The sequence below is a fragment of the Bombina bombina genome, chromosome 7 (assembly GCF_027579735.1).
Source record: "Bombina bombina isolate aBomBom1 chromosome 7, aBomBom1.pri, whole genome shotgun sequence".
NCBI classification, from domain to species: Eukaryota; Metazoa; Chordata; class Amphibia; order Anura; family Bombinatoridae; genus Bombina; species Bombina bombina.
In genome coordinates, this window is record NC_069505.1 from 473,815,572 (window position 1) to 473,835,775 (window position 20,204).

At 41.4% G+C, this 20,204-nt stretch overlaps 1 protein-coding gene across 1 annotated transcript in view; it reads right to left on the reverse strand.

Moving 5' to 3' along the window:
• LOC128666766 (oocyte zinc finger protein XlCOF7.1-like) overlaps positions 1–16,692 on the reverse strand; it is a 68,987-nt gene extending 52,295 nt beyond the window's left edge. Inside the window, exons 1-3 of the mRNA XM_053721550.1 lie at positions 16,661–16,692; positions 10,350–10,472; positions 7,983–8,042 (exon numbers count right to left, since the gene is read on the reverse strand). Coding sequence (XP_053577525.1) covers positions 7,983–8,042; positions 10,350–10,427 — 138 coding nt within the window. The 5' untranslated portion in view covers positions 10,428–10,472; positions 16,661–16,692. The remainder of the gene's footprint in view (positions 1–7,982; positions 8,043–10,349; positions 10,473–16,660) is intronic.
• Between the last annotated feature and the right edge of the window lie 3,512 nt (positions 16,693–20,204).

Genomic DNA, 20,204 nt, shown 5'->3' on the forward strand with positions numbered 1-20,204 from the left:
AGAAATGTGCCTATCGAAACCAGACCACATGTGGGTTGGTAATCTACTCCTATAACCAATTTAAACCGTGTCACCTGGGTACGGGCCCTATACCCAGAGACCAGTATGTAAGCTGCTCTGAGTAATGAGGTAGGTTCCAATGTGAAATCATTCTTTAACCCTAGTAAACGTGAGCAGACATGTTAGCATTAGTTTAACTAAGTTGGGAGCCTGCTCCCAACACCAGACAGCCACTCCTAATTATATATCTCCAGATGTTATATGGGACTATACGTATACAGGCATATATGCATGTTCACAAACGCAGACACACACACACATTTACTTGTATTTGGGTAGAGCTACGCTGGGTTATTCCAGAACTTTAGGACAGTAGTAACATATGGAGTCAAATTAGCCGTGGGAGCACTGTGAGGTGAGTCAACAACAATTAGCATACATAGAGAACAAAGTCTAACCCAATCTGTGAATTAGCTATGGGAAAAATATATTAACTTATACAACAAGTGGAGCCTTATGGGATAAAGCTAAAGTCACCCATATAACCATAAGGGGTGAGTGCCAAACTATTCTAAACAAAACATATGGCGAAATTTGCTGCAAACTCAGATATTACTGCCACAAAGTTAACTGTAAAAATATGCATTATCTCCCTATTAGCCTAGTTATAGCAGAATCAAGATGGCCATATAGAGCAGTCATTGCACAGTTATGACTCTAGTTCATGTGTGAGCTTCACAAGAAGTTTGCAGGGTGGCTTAGTTTTTTTTTTTTTTTCCCCCTTTTTTTTTCCCCATTTTTTATTTTTTTTCCCCTTAAAAAGGAACTATGCATCTATTAGGCTAGAGTGAGCTCTTTAACTACATACAAGATTAGCTGCTAGGTATAAGACACTAGTGACACTATGAGATGTCAAGTGCTGGACCCTGCAAGTAGGGTAGGAGAGAACGGTAAAGTAACAAAGGCAGCAGTCCCATTAAAACGTGCACAAAAAGCATAATTAAACCTCTACTCCCCTCCGGTGGCTTAAAGTGGTAATTACACTTTCCATCACAAAATATACATTTACATCGAAAATGCAACGGTCAGGAGTGTAAAATAGAGTAGCTGCTAGTTAGTATAAAAAATAATTAAATACATAAAAAACAAAACAATAAAAAGCATGTACCTCTAATAACTCACTCAGCTATAGCCAGCTTTTAAACAGAGTCTGCCCCAAAACTAAACCAAATGTAGCACCTACTTAGTATGAGCTAGTACTAGCTATTCTGTGGACCTCCAGAAGTAGCAATGAGATTATGAGATAGTGCTTGCTGATTAGCGATAGGTATGCTTGGTGTATAGATCTGCAGTATGGCTCAGGTTTAGAGGGTATTTGGCGTATAAACAGTGTCAACTAACATGACAACTTGCTGTACATGACAATTGTAAAACTATTAGGGTAACTTTCTACATACAACATATGTGGAACTTTTAGGACAATTAAGGTTGGCACAAACAAACATAGTGCAGCTACAGTAATGTATTTTAACCAGAAACATAGTCATTAGCCTGTCTATGCACCGTAAATGAGGCAGATGTTTGGGGCGATAAAATAGAAAAGTGTAAGGAGTAAATAATTGGGGAAGGACTTCAGCTTGCTGTACTGCCATCTTTCAAAGGTTATAACACATAAAGCAGTTCCAAAAGAAGTCAGAGAACTCTGGGATCAAAGCGATGTGCCAAAGCTATGCTGTAGATTTTGCGTGACAAATCTGCTCTGGAGACACCGCTGGCAGTCCGCTCAGCCCACTCCCAATCTCACTCTTAGAGCTGAAGAATCCACCAGTAACCTCATTTCAGCAAAGGGATCGTTGAGCAAATTCTCAGTGGGGCAGGTAAGCAGTAAGAGGCTAGAGGTGCGTAGCGGCAATTTTGTGGGTCTCACCTCAACATAATGACCCTGTAGCAGGGCCAGGTCAGAGTGCAGAGTAAAGTGAGCCCCATTGTCTGATTCGTGAGTGCACCATGTGGCTTCCTTTATGGATAGTGATGGCTGCTTTGGTTCTTCCGATACTGTCTCGAGGTTACACACAGGACTCAGCCGATCAAACTCAGCAGACATCCCAGCTAGGAGGGAATCTGAGCCCGATGGGTCCCGGACAGGTGAGCAAAGTCCTTCCACTGATTCCCAGAGTCTCGCATGATGTGCAGTTAGTAGGTCCTGCAAGGCTGAAACAAATGCGAACGGCTCCATTTTTCAAAACTTAGCTGTTAAGATTGCCGCTCCTCTAGTGTATCATGTGAGAGCTGCAAGAGTTATAGGATAACATAGAGTCCCCTCTGCTCTTTTCTTCCTCCTCAAATCTCTCAATATGTGTCCTAAAGAGTTAGGCTATTATTTTACGAAATTTTAGGCGTTTCTGAGCGATCCAGTATGTAGGCAATTGAGTTATATGAGCAGAGCTCTATCTATGTGCGACCGCTCAGATGCCCGGTTGGCTCCGCCCCCGGGACTAGATTACTTTAAGTTCTCCGCACAGGCGAGATGGTTTAAGAAGATTCGTCAGTACGGCGAGGTCCCTCTAAGAATTTTAGAAACACAATATTTACCTTGAGAGATGTTTACCTCACTATGTTGAGTTCTGTATGTGAAGGAGAGACTCATATATTAAAATATAAGGTAAAAAAAATAATCTCAATAGCAAAAACATAGGTCACTCACACCTGGGCGTTCACAAAGAAGTTGCTTCCCAGGTCCACCTGAGTTTCGAGTGGTTCAGAACCCACCTCCTGTAGTCTCTCAATGACATTCTTCAGCTGCAAGTATTGGCTAATTTTCTCATATATAGCATCTCGATTCTCTAGGACCCGCAAAAGATCCCGCTGAAGCACGTCACTAACAAAGCCCTCGTACCGCAGAACTTTGTCCTCCATCCCTTCTTTCTCTGTGTCCTTTTTTATGTATTGTTTGTTTGTGTGTGACTGCTGTGTACTGTTCAGTGACAGACTCAGTCACTGTGTTAAGTTGTGTGTAGTACTGCTTTAACAGTAACTAATAACTAACTAATTATATTTGTGATCCCATAAAGATAATATTATCATCAAGAAGAAACTGTAGTTATAGTAGTTCAGTTCAATGCTACTTGTTTTAAATCTCTCTCTCTCTAGTACTATTGTAAGTCTGTAACTGTGTGTAAACTAATTGTATATGTCACAATCACATGTGTGTTGTGTGCACACTCTGTGCTGTGTGTTGTGTTCCAGATTCTTCACGTGATGTTTGTTTGCCACAAATTGACAGTCATGAAGGCACAGTGGACTGCACCTGTAATTTTGTACCTATAAGGGATTTATGTTTTGTTTTCTGAGGACAATTTTCACACAAATAAGGTATTATGGTGGTAACTTAAGCTTAACCTATCTATTTGGGTTTTAATTTAATGTGTCTATTATATTATTATTACTAAGTAAGTAAAGAAATTAAATTAAAACCAACATAGATAGGTTAGACATTTATTTGTTGTTCATGTTTCTTTACAAGTGTATAGTGTACTTACTATATATAATATATACATTTAAATATTTTCTTTTACTGAAGAAGTACACTGTGAGCACTGCACTTTTTACACTACGTACTCTGTAACTACAGTTTGATGCCATAATATTGTTTCCAAACCAATACAACAATTGCCATTTAGTATTTACTGTTCTATAAACTGTTGTTGTCTGCTGTGTTCAGACTTTGCCACAGGAAGAGTGTACTTTTTTGAGCTAATAAAATAAAAAAAGAGTTTATTTCAATACTTTGACTTCTTGAATTTTTTTTTCTGAAAAATTTAAAAATTGGGCAGAAATAGTGCAGTAATCGTGATGCATCGCGATGCATCGCGATGCATCGTAGAATCGAATCGTATTGAATCGTTACGATGATAATCGTAATCGAATCGAATCGTGAGACAGGTGAAGATGCGCAGCTCTACACACACAAACACACACACAGTAAATCTATATATATAAAAAAAATCATGTATTATGCAGTTTTAATATGTAGTTTTAAAATGGGGCTAATTTTTTATATATTCAAAGGTAACAGTAATTGTTGACATAACCCTTGCAATCAAACAGTTAATTAAAGTTATTAAACAAAAAAGTGACTGTTTTTGTTTTTTATTGTTTCAAGGGTAAACTAAATATAAAAAATAAATAAACTCTGTTGGATGCTATTATTGCAAATATCTGTGTTTATTTGTATGGCACTGTGATATAATGCAGAACAGCATGTAGGAAGAGCATATTTGATCAGTCTTTATGGGTGATAAATGTGGCAGTGGACAGACATTAACAATGACAGTATCACTGTGTTCTAGTGTAGAAAGAGATTCAGTGACTCCATTAGGATTATATTGGAATCTCATAAACAGGCCTTTATATTATCTGCCATCGTTGTTAACAATCATGCCTTGCTGTTAATTTCTGGAAACTAATATATAATTGTTTAAAAGAAGGACCATCATAAAAAAAGCCAGATTATATATTTTTTCTTCTAATTAAATCCTTTTGGAAGGCTGCATGGGACATTTTGCCTGTTTCTGGCAGTGACAGATGAAATACTAGTAATGGTTACTGCTTTCTCATGTACTTTAGAAATAAAAGTTGAGCAATGTCTAATTATCAGAACACGGAATGCACCTTGCTGACTTCTCAAGGCTAAATCTGCTTCATATCTGTCCCTAATTGTCTTTAGTGGATAACAGCTACAAAACACTTTATACTAACTTTATGACAGTGGCTAGCCTTGATGTCTGAGGAATAAAGCCCAAATTGGCTTTTCCAAATAATGCAAATGGTGGGTGAAGTTTGACTACTGGAGAATAGCTGCAGTAAAAAGTTGATTCTCTTGTTATCTTTATTTGAAAAAGCAGGTATGTAAGCTTAATACCCTGCCCCTTTTTGGTTCAGCACCTGGGTAGCACTTGCTGATTGGTGGCTACATTTAGTCACCAATTAGCAAGCGCTACCCAGGTTCTGAACCAAAAATGGGCAGGCTCTTAAAGGATTACTTTCTGTTATAATTTTTAAGCTAAACAACTAACATATTAAAGTTAATAAACATTAATTAAAACCTACTGACCTATATTTTCTCCAAAACGAAGTTTCATAACGTTCTAAAAGTTATATCTTGTATTCGCCGATGATGTCACGTTATCCTGCCCACTATTTTCAGCACTGTGTGTTCAAAATACTTAAACCAATAACTTTGTGTTTAAAGCACCATTTTGAAACCTGGGTATTGTAAACGGATTGGTACAGAGCAAAGGATACCCTCGGAGTGGGTTTGGAAAACAATTAAATTTGCAGACAAGATTTCTGATATACGGTAGAGATACGTTAATGAAATGCTATTGATAAAAAGCGTATTTGGGGTAGTTAGTTAGTAACAGGCATAGAAAATATTTACTTACAGTGGCCCTTTAAGCTTAAATACCTGCTTTTCAAATAAATATAACAAGAGAATGAAGACAAATTAAAATAGGAGTAAATTAGAAAGCTGCTTAAAATTGCTGCTCTATCTGAATCATGAAAGAAAAGATTTGGGTTTAGTGTCCCTTTAACTTCTGTTATCTAATTTGCTTTCTTTCTGTTGGCATTTGTTGTTGAAAAACATACCTAGGTAGGCTAAAGAGCAGCAATGCACTACTGGGAGCATCTGGTAATGTGTGGCTGCACATATATACCTCTTGTCATTAGCTTACCTGATGTTCAGCTAGTTCCCAGTAGTGCATTTCTGTTCCTTTAACAAAGAATACTAAAGAAAATTAAACAAATGTTATAAAATAAATTGGAAAGTTATTTAGCATTGCATGCTCAATCTGGATCATGAGCAAAAATGTTTGGGTTTCGTATCTTTTTAAGACTCGGCTGATATGTTATTCTATAGCAATAATACAGAACTGTCTTGTAATTACAAGGTATTTACTGTCCCTTTTATGCCAGATACCTGTTGCAATTTCGCACCAGATTTCACAATGGTGTAGTTACTCTTGAAACTATCACCCACAGAAAATCAAAGTATATGTTTATTTGTTCAAGTAAAGGGACACCTTGATAGTTTATTTTAAATATTTAGTTATGCATATACAATATACTTTCATAATCTATTCCGTCCAGTTTTATGTAATTTAGCTTTGAGAATTAGAAATCCACAATTTCTCATATCAAGGCTACATATATCTTTCCCTAATTGGCTTTAACAGATAAGATGCAAAACCCTTTATACTAACCATATGGTTGTGACAAGCCTTACTGTCTATATGTGTTTCTCGGGTGTATCATAGCCAGTGCCTCACTAGCCTCTGACCTCACCGCACGTCACTGGTTGTGTCACACATTTTATAAGCACCTGCAACACACATAACTCATTCAGTGCTGACACAGGGACTGGTTCTGTCACACACTTTATAGGCACCTGAAACACACACAACTCATTCAGCGCTGACACAGGGACTGGTTCTGTCACACACTTTCTAGGCACCTGAAACACACACAACTCATTCAGCTCTGACACAGGGACTGGTTCTGTCACACACTTTCTAGGCACCTGAAACACACACAACTCATTCAGCGCTGACACAGGGACTGGTTCTGTCGCACACTTTATAGGTACCTGAAACACACACAACTCATTCAGCGCTAACACAGGGACTGGTTCTGTCACACACTTTATAGGCACCTGAAACACACACACACAACTCATTCAGCGCTGACACAGGGACTGGTTCTGTCACACACTTTATAGGTACCTGAAACACACACAACTCATTCAGCGCTGACACAGAGACTGGTTCTGTCACACACAACACATTCAGCGCTGACACAGGGAATGGTTCTGTCACACATTTTATAAGCACCTGAAACACACATAACTCATTCAGTGCTGACACAGGGACTGGTTCTGTCACACACTTTATAGGCACCTGAAACACACATACACAACTCATTCAGCACTGACACAGGGACTGGTTCTGTCACACATTTTATAGGCACCTGAAACACACACAACTCATTCAGTGCTGACACAGGGACTGGTTCTGTCACACACTTTATAGACACCTGAAAAACACACACAACTCATTTAGCGCTGACACAGGGACTGGTTCTGTCACACACTTTATAGGCACCTGAAACACACACACACACACACACAACTCATTCAGCGCTGACACAGGGACTGGTTCTGTCACACACTTTATAGGTACCTGAAACACACACAACTCATTCAGCGCTGACACAGAGACTGGTTCTGTCACACACAACACATTCAGCGCTGACACAGGGAATGGTTCTGTCACACATTTTATAAGCACCTGAAACACACATAACTCATTCAGTGCTGACACAGGGACTGGTTCTGTCACACACTTTATAGGCACCTGAAACACACATACACAACTCATTCAGCACTGACACAGGGACTGGTTCTGTCACACATTTTATAGGCACCTGAAACACACACAACTCATTCAGTGCTGACACAGGGACTGGTTCTGTCACACACTTTATAGGCACCTGAAACACACACAACTCATTCAGCACTGACACAGGGACTGGTTCTGTCACACATTTTATAGGCACCTGAAACACACACAACTCATTCAGTGCTGACACAGGGACTGGTTCTGTCACACACTTTATAGGCACCTGAAACACACACAACTCATTCAGCACTGACGCAGGGACTGGTTCTGTCAGACACTTTATAGGCACCTGAAACACACACACAACTCATTCAGCGCTGACACAGGGACTGGTTCTGTCACACACTTTATAGGCACCTGAAAAACACACACAACTCATTCAGCGCTGACACAGGGACTGGTTCTGTCACACACTTTTACTGATAGAGTCAGGAGACCCAGGATACTGTTACTAAGGCCACATGGGGCCATATGGATCAGTATAGTGAGACACTGTATAATGTCACATTACCCAGCAGTGCTCACCTCTCCGCTCAGCTTGTGAACGCTGCTATGGGAGGGCCTCTTCTTCACAATGGTATATTCCTATATTATATATAAGAAAATCATTACACACCATTTCCCAGGACTGATAAAGCTTAAACCTCTTTCAATTAAGAGGGGGAGGGTTATCAGCAGTTTCTATTAAAATAAATAAATAAATAAAAAGAAACAACAACAACAACAAAAAAGCATAATAGGACTATTTTGTGGGACCTCTATAGTATAGAGATGCCAACGACTGAAGAAATGAGCGTCACTCACAAATAAAGACATTGCTCAATTATTGATTAATCTAGGATATAAAATGTTATGGGGTGTGACTGGGGGTTGAGTCCTTAACTAACAGGAGGTCCCTTGGGTGCTGGGGTCCTTTAAGGTTGACCCTTGGATATTAGAGGTTTTATTTTTGCAATTGGAGTCATGCAGAGGGACCATAAGGTTCAGGGGTAATTTTGCAACGAGTGTCACATAGTAGGGCTTTGCGTGCTTGACATTTTTGTTTATGGTTGTAGGGTCTTGGTGCTAGGATGAATTTTTATTGACTTATTTTTTGAAGTGGAGCGTTTTTCCAGGGACCCTGGGTGTTGGGGGATGTTTTGAAGTGAAAGATTGTGCAGGGGACCCTGGGTGCTGAGAGGTTGTGCAGGTTGGCAAGCTGAAGTTAGGCTTAGTGAGATGGTCTGGGTGAGCTGAAGTTAGGGTTAGTGAGATGGTCTGGGTGAGTTGAAGTTAGGGTTAGTGAGATGGTCTGGGTGAGCTGAGGTTATGGTTAGTTAGATGGTCTTGGTGAGCTGAAGTTAGGGTTAGTGAGATGGTCTGAGTGAGCTTAAGTTAGGGTTAGCGTGATGGCCTGGGTGAGATGAAGTTAGGGTTAGTGATGAGATGGACTGAGTGAGCTGAGGTTAGGGTTAGTGAGATGGTCTGGGTGAGCTGAAGTTAGGGTTAGTGAGATGGTCTGTGTGAGCTGAAGTTAGGGTTAGTGAGATGGACTGGGTGAGTTGAAGTTAGGGTTAGTGAGATGGTCTGGGTGAGCTGAAGTTAGGGTTAGTGAGATGGTCTGGGTGAGCTGAAGTTAGGGTTAGTGAGATGGTCTGGGTGAGCTGAAGTTAGGGTTAGTGAGATGGTCTGGGTGAGCTGAAGTTAGGGTTAGTGAGATGGTCTGGGTGAGCTGAAGTTAGGGTTAGTGAGATGGTCTGGGTGAGCTGAAGTTAGGGTTAGTGAGATGGTCTGGGTGAGCTGAAGTTAGGGTTAGTGAGATGGTCTGGGTGAGCTGAAGTTAGGGTTAGTGAGATGGTCTGGGTGAGCTGAAGTTAGGGTTAGTGAGATGGTCTGGGTGAGCTGAAGTTAGGGTTAGTGAGATGGTCTGGGTGAGCTGAAGTTAGGGTTAGTGAGATGGTCTGGGTGAGCTGAAGTTAGGGTTAGTGAGATGGTCTGGGTGAGCTGAAGTTAGGGTTAGTGAGATGGTCTGGGTGAGCTGAAGTTAGGGTTAGTGAGATGGTCTGGGTGAGCTGAAGTTAGGGTTAGTGAGATGGTCTGGGTGAGCTGAAGTTAGGGTTAGTGAGATGGTCTGGGTGAGCTGAAGTTAGGGTTAGTGAGACGGTCTGGGTGAGCTGAAGTTAGGGTTAGTGAGATGGTCTGGGTGAGCTGAAGTTAGGGTTAGTGAGATGGTCTGGGTGAGCTGAAGTTAGGGTTAGTGAGATGGTCTGGGTGAGCTGAAGTTAGGGTTAGTGAGATGGTCTGGGTGAGCTGAAGTTAGGGTTAGTGAGATGATCTGGGTGAGCGGAAGTTAGGGTTAGTGAGATGATCTGGGTGAGCGGAAGTTAGGGTTAGTGAGACGATCTGGGTGAGCGGAAGTTAGGGTTAGTGAGACGATCTGGGTGAGCGGAAGTTAGGGTTAGTGAGACGGTCTGGGTGAGCTGAAGTTAGGGTTAGTGAGACGGTCTGGGTGAGCTGAAGTTAGGGTTAGTGAGACGGTCTGGGTGAGCTGAAGTTAGGGTTAGTGAGACGGTCTGGGTGAGCTGAAGTTAGGGTTAGTGAGACGGTCTGGGTTAGCAGAAGTTAGGGTTAGTGAGATGGTCTGGGTGAGCTGAAGTTAGGGTTAGTGAGATGGTCTGGGTGAGCTGAAGTTAGGGTTAGTGAGACGGTCTGGGTTAGCGGAAGTTAGGGTTAGTGAGATGGTCTGGGTGAGCGGAAGTTAGGGTTAGTGAGATGGTCTAAGTGAGCTGAAGGTAGAGTTAGTGAGATGGTCTGGGTGAGCCCAGGTTAGCATCAGTGAGATAGGTCTGGAGGATCAGAAACAGCAGAGGATATAGGAGTGGTGCCATCATGACATTTCCCAGCAGCACTCACCTCTCCGGTCAGCAGGCAGATGATACCCAGGGCCTGACTCAGAAACTGCTCCGCCATTTGCTTCCTGTATTTGTTCATCGTGTTTATCGTCTGTGACAGATTCAGATGATATAAACGTGACACCTGCAAGAAGAAAGGAAGACAACAAAAATGAGAGATGGGAAATAATCAGAGCTGTTCCTGTATTTATATTATGGTAGAGATGATTATGTGATATAACATGTTTATGTTACTTATGCACAAGCTAATGCTACATACGTGACCAGCTGCATGTAGTGCAGATAACACATAAAGTGACAATCTTTATACAGCAGGTTTGTCATATATCATGAGGCGATACATTTTTTTAATATTTAATAGCATCAGAAATCATGAGAAGCAGAAGGTGACTGTATACAGGAATAAGCAGAATAAGCTAGTAAGTCATGAAGCAGATATAAAATACTAAGTGCAGTGGCTCTATGGATCACAGGATTTGTTAAACCTCACACAGCAGTCCCAATAATCCTGTAATTCATGTGATTATCCCAAATTGACCAGACTGTGCTCCTGAATCAGTTTGTCCTAAACATGCCGCACCCAGAGTGTGCCCCTGAATCATTTTGCCCTGCACATGCCCCACCCAGACTGTAGCCCTTAATCATTCTGCCCTACACATGCACCACCCAGACTGTAGCCCTTAATCATTCTGTCCTGCACACGCACCACCGAGACTGTAGCCCTTAATCATTCTGTCCTGCACACACATCAGCCAGACTGTAGCCCTTAATCATTCTGTCCTGCACACACACCACCCAGACTGTGCCCCTGAACCAGCCTGTCCTGCACATGCCCCAGCCAGACTGTGCCCCTGAACCAGCCTGTCGTGCACATGCACCATCCAGACTGTGCCCCTGAACCAGCCTGTCCTGCACATGCACCAGTCAGACTGTGCCCCTGAACCAGCCTGTCCTGCACATGCACCAGCCAGACTGTGCCCCTGAACCAGCCTGTCGTGCACATGCACCAGCCAGACTGTGCCTCTGAACCAGCCTGTCGTGCACATGCACCAGCCAGACTGTGCCCCTGAACCAGCCTGTCGTGCACATGCACCAGCCAGACTGTGCCCCTGAACCAGCCTGTCGTGCACATGCACTAGCCAGACTGTGCCCCTGAACCAGCCTGTCGTGCACATGCACCAGCCAGACTGTGCCCCTGAACCAGCCTGTCGTGCACATGCACCAGCCAGACTGTGCCCCTGAACCAGCCTGTCGTGCACATGCACCAGCCAGACTGTGCCCCTGAACCAGCCTGTCGTGCACATGCACCAGCCAGACTGTGCCCCTGAACCAGCCTGTCCTGCACATGCACCAGCCAGACTGTGCCCCTGAACCAGCCTGTCCTGCACATGCACCAGCCAGACTGTGCCCCTGAACCAGCCTGTCCTGCACATGCACCAGCCAGACTGTGCCCCTGAACCAGCCTGTCCTGCACATGCACCAGCCAGACTGTGCCCCTGAACCAGCCTGTCGTGCACATGCACCAGCCAGACTGTGCCCCTGAACCAGCCTGTCCTGCACATGCACCAGCCAGACTGTGCCCCTGAACCAGCCTGTCCTGCACATGCACCAGCCAGACTGTGCCCCTGAACCAGCCTGTCGTGCACATGCACCAGCCAGACTGTGCCCCTGAACCAGCCTGTCGTGCACATGCACCAGCCAGACTGTGCCCCTGAACCAGCCTGTCCTGCACATGCACTAGCCAGACTGTGCACCTGAACCAGCCTGTCCTGCACATGCACCACCCAGACTGTGCCCCTGAACCAGCCTGTCCTGCACACGCCCCACCCAGACTGTGCCCCTGGATCAGTGTGTCCTGCACACGCCCCACCCAGAGTGTGCCCCTGAATCAGTGTGTCCTGCACACGCCCCACCCAGAGTGTGCCCCTGAATCAGTGTGTCCTGCACACGCCCCACCCAGAGTGTGCCCCTGAATCAGTGTGTCCTGCACACGCCCCACCCAGAGTGTGCCCCTGAATCAGTGTGTCCTGCACATGCACCAGCCAGACTGTGCCCCTGACTCAGTCTATCCTGCACACGCCCCACCCAGACTGTGCCCCTGAATCAGTCTGTCCTGCACATGCACCACCCAGACTATGCCCCTGAATAAGTGTATCCAAGGATAAAATGTATAATAATCATGATTCAGAAAGGACAATTTAAAAAAAAATCCAATTTACTTTAATTTATAAGCCCTTGAAGGCCGACTCTTATCTCAGTGCATTTTTTCAGTTTTTCACAGCTAGAGGGCTTTAGTTCATGTGTTTCATTTAGATAACACTGTGCTCACTCCCATGGACTTATTTATGAGTCAGCTGATTGACTAAAAGGCAAGACTGACAAAAGAACTGATATAAGGGGACAGTCTGCAGAAGCTTAGATACAAGGTACAGAGGTAAATATTTTATTAAAATAACTGTGTTGGTTATGCAAAACTGGTGACTGGGTAATAAAGGGACTAGGGAGTATCTATTTTTTTAACACCTTAACGACCGAGGACGTGCAGGGTACGTCCTCAAAAAAAAAAAGACAGTTAATGCCTGAGGACGTACCCTGCAGGTCCTCGGTCTGGAAAGCAGCTGGAAGCGATCCTGCTCGCTTCCAGCTGCTTTCCGGTTATTTTTAGCCATCCGATGCAGAGAGAGCCACTCTGTGGCCCTCTCTGCACCGGACATCGATGGCTATGCTCGTTGGTGGGTGGGAGCCGGTGTGGGAGGAGGGGGGCGGCCATCGATGGCCCTTGTGATGCAGAGGGGGCGGGATCGTGGGCGGGGATGGCCCGGGGCGCGCACAGACGAGCGCGCGTGCACAGGGAGGCGGGGGTGGGCGCGTGCACGGGGAGGGAGCGGGTGGGAACCGCTACACTACAGAAATATTTTTGTTAGAAGTGGGAAAAAGGGGGGGGGGAATAGATTATATTTAAAAAGATCGGTTAGGGGGTGGGGTGTTGGTCTGTGGGGGGGGGGAAGCTACACTACAGAAAAAAACAAAAATAAAGAGTATCCAAGATGGCCCCCAATAAAGCAGAGGGGGAGGGTTAGAGAGCTGTTTTGGGGGGGATCAGGGTGGTTGGGGGCTAAGGGGGGATCCTACATAGCAGCATATGTAAATATGCTAAAAAAAATTAAAAATAGTCAAAGATTCCTTTTATTTTAGTACTGGCAGACTTTCTGCCAGTACTTAAGATGGCGGGGACAATTGTGGGGTGGGGGAGGGAAGGGAGCTGTTTGGGAGGGATCAGGGGGTGTGATGTGTCAGGTGGGAGGCTGATCTCTACACTAAAGCTAAAATTAACCCTGCAAGCGCCCTACAAACTACCTAATTAACCCCTTCACTGCTAGCCATAATATACGTGTGATGCGCAACAGCATTTAGCGGCTTTCTAATTACCATAAAGCAACGCCAAAGCCATATATGTCTGCTATTTCTGAACAAAGGGGATCCCAGAGAAGCATTTACAAACATTGCACAAGCTGTTTGTAAATAATTTCAGTGAGAAACCTAAAGTTTGTGAAAAAGTGAACAATTTTTTTTTATTTGATCGCTTTTGGCGGTGAAATGGTGGCATGAAATATACCAAAATGGGCCTAGATCAATACTTAGGGTTGTCTACTATACTACATTAAAGCTAAAATTAACCCCTTCACTGCTGGGCATAATACACGTGTGGTGCGCAGCGGCATTTAGCAGCCTTCTAATTACCAAAAAGCAACGCCAAAGCCATACATGTCTGCTATTTCTGAAGAAAGGGAATCCCAGAGAAGCATTTACAACCATTTGTGCCATAATTGCACAAGCTGTTTGTAAATAATTTCAGTGAGAAACCTAAAATTGTGAAAAATTTAACGTTTTTTTTAATTTGATCGCATTTGGCTGTGAAATGGTGGCATGAAATATACCAAAATGGGCCTAGATCAATACTTGGGGTTGTCTACTACACTAAAGCTAAAATTAACCCTAGAAGCTCCCTAATTAACCCATTCACTGCTGGGCATAATACACGTGTGGTGCGCAGTGGCATTTAGCAGCCTTCTAATTACCAAAAAGCAAAGCCAAAGCCATATATGTCTGCTATTTATGAACAAAGGGGATCCCAGAGAAGCATTTACAACCATTTATGCCATAATTGCATAAGTTGTCTGTAAATATTTTAAGTGAGAAACCTAAAGTTTGTGAAAAAATTTGTGAAAAAGTAAACAATTTCTTTTATTTGATCGCATTTGGCAGTGAAATGGTGGCATGAAATATACAAAAATGGGCCTAGATCAATACTTTGGGATGTCTTCTAAAATAAAATATATACATGTCAAGGGATATTCAGGGATTCCTGACTGATATCAGTGTTACAATGTAACTATCGCTAATTTTGAAAAAAAAGTGGTTTGGAAATAGCAAAGTGCTACTTGTATTTATGACCCTATAACTTGCAAAAATAAGCCAAGAACATGTTAACATTGGGTATTTCTAAACTCAGGACAAAATTTAGAAACTATTTAGCATGGGTCTTTTTTGGTGGTTGTAGATGTGTAACAGATTTTGGGGTTCAAAGTTAGAAAAAGTGTGTTTTCTCCATTTTTTTCATCATATTTTGTATTTTTTTTATAGCAAATTATAAGATATGATAAAAATAATGGTAGATTTTGAAAGTCCATTTAATGGCGAGAAAAACGGTATATAATATGTGTGGGTACAGTAAATGAGTAAGAGGAAAATTACAGCTAAACACAAACACCGCAAAAATGTAAAAATAGCCTTGGTCCCAAACGGACAGAAAATGGAAAAGTGCTGTGGTCATTAAGGGGTTAAACAATAACAATTCTGGAGTAGACTGTCCCTTTAAATCTGGGCAATTGTCACATAGATTTGTATATGACAAAATCAGAGAGTTGTATTACTGCACCTGCTGTAAGGCTGCTCCTTATACCCACTACCCTCTGTACAGCTGCACTGTGCTTATGTTACCCAACTTCTTACCATTATACAGTGTCAGGTATTGCTCTGTGACAAGTATGGTTTATATCACTGTTTTCTGCTCTATTAACCTCACATATTAATAATGACAAATTGTTCTCAGCATAATCCATTTCACAATAATGTCACTAAACTAAACACATGCAAATGAGTAATTGTAACACATAGACTGTACCTCACCCTCTTACACCCTATGCCCCTCACAAAGCCCCCTCTTCACCCTCTACTCCGCTCTCCCTCACACACAACCCCTCCTCACCCTCTACTCCCCCCTCCCTCACACACAACCCCCTCCTCACCCTCTAATCCCCTCTCCCTCACACACAACCCCCTCCTCACCCTCTAATCCCCCCTCCCTAACACACAACCCCCTCCTCACCCTCTAATCCCCCCTCCCTCACACACAACCCCTCCTCACCCTCTACTCCCCCCTCCCTCACACACAACCCCTCCTCACCCTCTACTCCCCCCTCCCTCACACACAACCCCCTCCTCGCCCTCTACTCCCCCCTCCCTCACCCTCTAATCCCCTCTCCCTCACACACAACCCCCTCCTCACCCACTAATCCCCTCTCCCTCACACACAACCCCCTCCTCACCCTCTAATCCCCTCTCCCTCACACACAAACCCCTCCTCACCCTCTAATCCCCTCTCCCTCACACACAACCCCCTCCTCACCCTCTAATCCCCTCTCCATCACACACAACCCCCTCCTCACCCTCAACTCCCCCCCTCCCTCACACACAACCCCCTTCTCACCCTCTAATCCCCTCTCCCTCATACAGAACCCCATTCTCACCCTCTACTCCCCCCTCCCTCACAAACAACCCCCTCCCTACCCCTCTATTCCCCCCTTCCTCACACACAACCCCCTCCTCACCCTCTAATCCCACCCTCCCTCACACACAACCCCCTCCTCACCCTCTAATCCCCCTTCCCTCACACACAACCCCCTCCTCACCCTCTAATCCCCCCTCCCTCACAGACAACCCCCTCCTCACCCTCTACTCCCCCCTCCCTCACACACAACCCCCTCCTCCTCACCCACAGGCCCCTCCTCACCCTCTAATCCCCCTTCCCTCACACACACAGCCCCCTCTATCTCACACACAGGCACCCCCCTCACCCTCAACCCCGTCTCCCTCAAACACAGGCACATCCTGACCTTCTAAGCCCCCTGTCACACGCACACGCAGCCCCCCTCTATCTCACTCACAGTCCTATCTATCTCACACATAGCCCCTCCTCACTTCCAGACAACAAACAGCTCCCGTTAGTTGTCAACACATCAGATAACTCACGTAAGATCTCACTAGGCAGAAAGTTATCTGGTAGCGGCTGTATCCTATAATGCTAAGGGACCTAAATATGTCACATGGTACAGGAAATGGGAGGGATAGATGTATATATTAATACATCTTAGGCTGTCTATTGTGTTACTAATAACTGTGTAATATGTATAACTAATAACTGTGTCATGTGTGTAATATGTATAACTAATAACTGTGTAATATGTGTAACTAATAACTGTCATGTGTGTAGTATGTGTTACTTATAACTGTGTAATATGTGTAACTAATAACTGTGTCATGTGTGTAATATGTGTAACTAATAACTGTGTCATGTGTGTAATATGTATAACTAATAACTGAGTCATATGTGTAATATGTGTAACTGATAACTGTCATATGTGTAATATGTGTAACTAACAACTGTGCCATGTGTGTAATTTGTATAACTAATAACTGTGTCATGTGTGTAATATGTGTAACTGATAACTGTGTCATGTGTAATATGTATAACTAATAACTGTGTCATGTGTGTAATATGTGTAACTTTTACTGTCTCATGTGTGTAATATGTATAACTAATAACTGTGTCGTGTGTAATATGTATAACTAATAACTGTGTCATGTGTGTAATATGTATAACTAATAACTGTGTAATATGTGTAACTAATAACTGTCATGTGTGTAGTATGTGTTACTTATAACTGTGTAATATGTGTAACTAATAACTGTGTCATGTGTGTAATATGTATAACTAATAACTGAGTCATATGTGTAATATGTGTAACTAATAACTGTGTCATATGTGTAACTGATAACTGTGTCATATGTGTAATATGTATAACTAACAACTGTGTCGTGTGTAATTTGTATAACTAATAACTGTGTCATGTGTGTAATATGTGTAACTGATAACTGTGTCATATGTGTAATATGTATAACTAACTGTGTCATGTGTATAATATGTGTAACTTATAACTGTCTCATGTGTGTAATATGTATAACTAATAACTGTGTCATGTGTGTAATATGTGTAACTTATAACTGTCATGTGTGTAATATGTATAACTAATAACTGTGTCATGTGTGTAATATGTGTAACTTATAACTGTCATGTGTGTAATATGTATAACTAATAACTGTGTCATGTGTGTAATATGTGTAACGTATAACTGTCATGTGTGTAATATGTATAACTGATAACTGTGTTGTGTGTAATATGCGTAACTAATAACGGTGTAATATGTGTAACTGATAACTGTGTCATGTGTGTAATATGTGTAACTAATAACTGTGTCATGTGTGTAATATGTATAATTAATAACTGTGTCATGTGTGTAATTAATAACTGTGTCATGTGGTGTAACTAATAACGGTGTCATATGTGTAATATGTATAACTAATAACTGTGTCGTGTGTAATATGTATAACTGATAACTGTGTCATGTGTGTAATATGCGCAACTAATAACGGTGTAATATGTGTAACTGATAACTGTGTCATGTGTGTAATATGTGTAACTAATAACTGTGTCATGTGTGTAATATGTATAATTAATAACTGTGTCATGTGTGTAATTAATAACTGTGTCATGTGGTGTAACTAATAACGGTGTCATATGTGTAATATGTATAACTAATAACTGTGTCATGTGTGTAATATGTATAGCTGATAACTGTGTCATGTGTGTGATATGTGTAACTGATAACTGTGTCATGTGTGTAATATGCGCAACTAATAACTGTAATATGTGTAACTAATAACTGTGTCATGTGTAATATGTATAACTAATAACTGTGTCGTGTGTAATATGTATAACTAATAACTGTATCATGTGTGTAATATGTATAACTAATAACTGTGTCATGTGTGTAATTAATAATTGTGTCATGTGGTGTAACTAATAACAGTGTCATGTGTGTAATATGTATAACTAATAACTGTGTCATGTGTGTAATATGTAACTAATAACTGTAATATGTGTAACTAATAACTGTGTCATGTGTGTAATATGTAACTAATAACTGTGTAATATGTGTAACTAATAACTGTGTCGTGTGTAATATGTATAACTAATAACTGTGTCATATGTGTAATATGTATAACTAATAACTGTATCATGTGTAATATGTGTAACTAATAACTGTGTCATGTGTGTAATATGTGTAACTGATAACTGTGTAATATGTGTAACTAATAACTATGTCATGTGTGTAATATGTATAACTAATAACTGTATCATGTGTAATATGTGTAACTAATAACTGTGTCCTGTGTGTAATATGTGTAACTGATAACTGTGTAATATGTGTAACTAATAACTATGTCATGTGTGTAATATGTATAACTAATAACTGTGTAATATGTGTAACTAATAACTGTGTCATGTGTGTAAAATGTATAACTAATAACTATGTCATGTGTGTAATATGTATAACTAATAACTGTGTAATATGTGTAACTAATAACTGTGTAATATGTGTAACTAATAACTGTCATGTGTGTAATATGTATAACTAATAACTGTGTCATGTGTGTAATATGTATAACTAATTGTGTCATGTGTGTAATGTGTATAACTAATAACTGTCATGTGTGTAATATGTGTAACTAATAACTGTGTCATGTGTGTGATATGTATAACTAATAACTGTGTCTTGTGTGTAATATGTGTAACTAATAACTGTGTCATGTGTGTAATATGTGTAACTGATAACTTTGTCATATGTGTAATATGTATAACTGATAACTTTGTCATATGTGTAACTAATAACTGTCATATGTGTAATATGTGTAACTTATAACTGTGTCATGTGTGTAACATGTAACTGATAACTGTGTCATGTGTGTAATATGTGTAACTGATAACTGTGTCATGTGTAACAAATAACTGTCATATGTGTAACAAATAACTCATATGTGTAATATGTGTAACTTATAACTGTGTCATGTGTGTAATATGTGTAACTAATAACTGTCATGTGTGTAATATGTATAACTAATAACTGTGTCATGTGTGTAATATGTGTAACTGATAACTGTGTCATGTGTGTAATTAATAACTGTGTCATATGTGTAATATGTGTAACTGATAACTGTGTTGTGTGTAATGTGTAAATAATAACTGTGTCATGTGTAACTAATAACTGTGTCATATGTGTAATAACTGTGTCATGTGTGTAATATGTGTAAATAATAAGTGTGTAATATGTGTAACTAATAACTGTGTCATGTGTGTAATATGTGTAACTGATAACTGTGTCATATGTGTAACTGATAACTGTGTCATGTGTGTAATATGTGTAACTGATAACTGTGTCATATGTGTAACTGATAACTGTGTCATGTGTGTAATATGTGTAACTAATAACTGTGTCATATGTGTAACAAATAAATGTCATATGTGTAACTGATAACTGTGTCATGTGTGTAATATTTGTAACTGATAACTGTGTCATGTGTGTAATTAATAACTGTGTCATGTGGTGTAACTAATAACAGTGTCATGTGTGTAATATGTATAACGAATAACTGTCATGTGTGTAATATTTGTAAC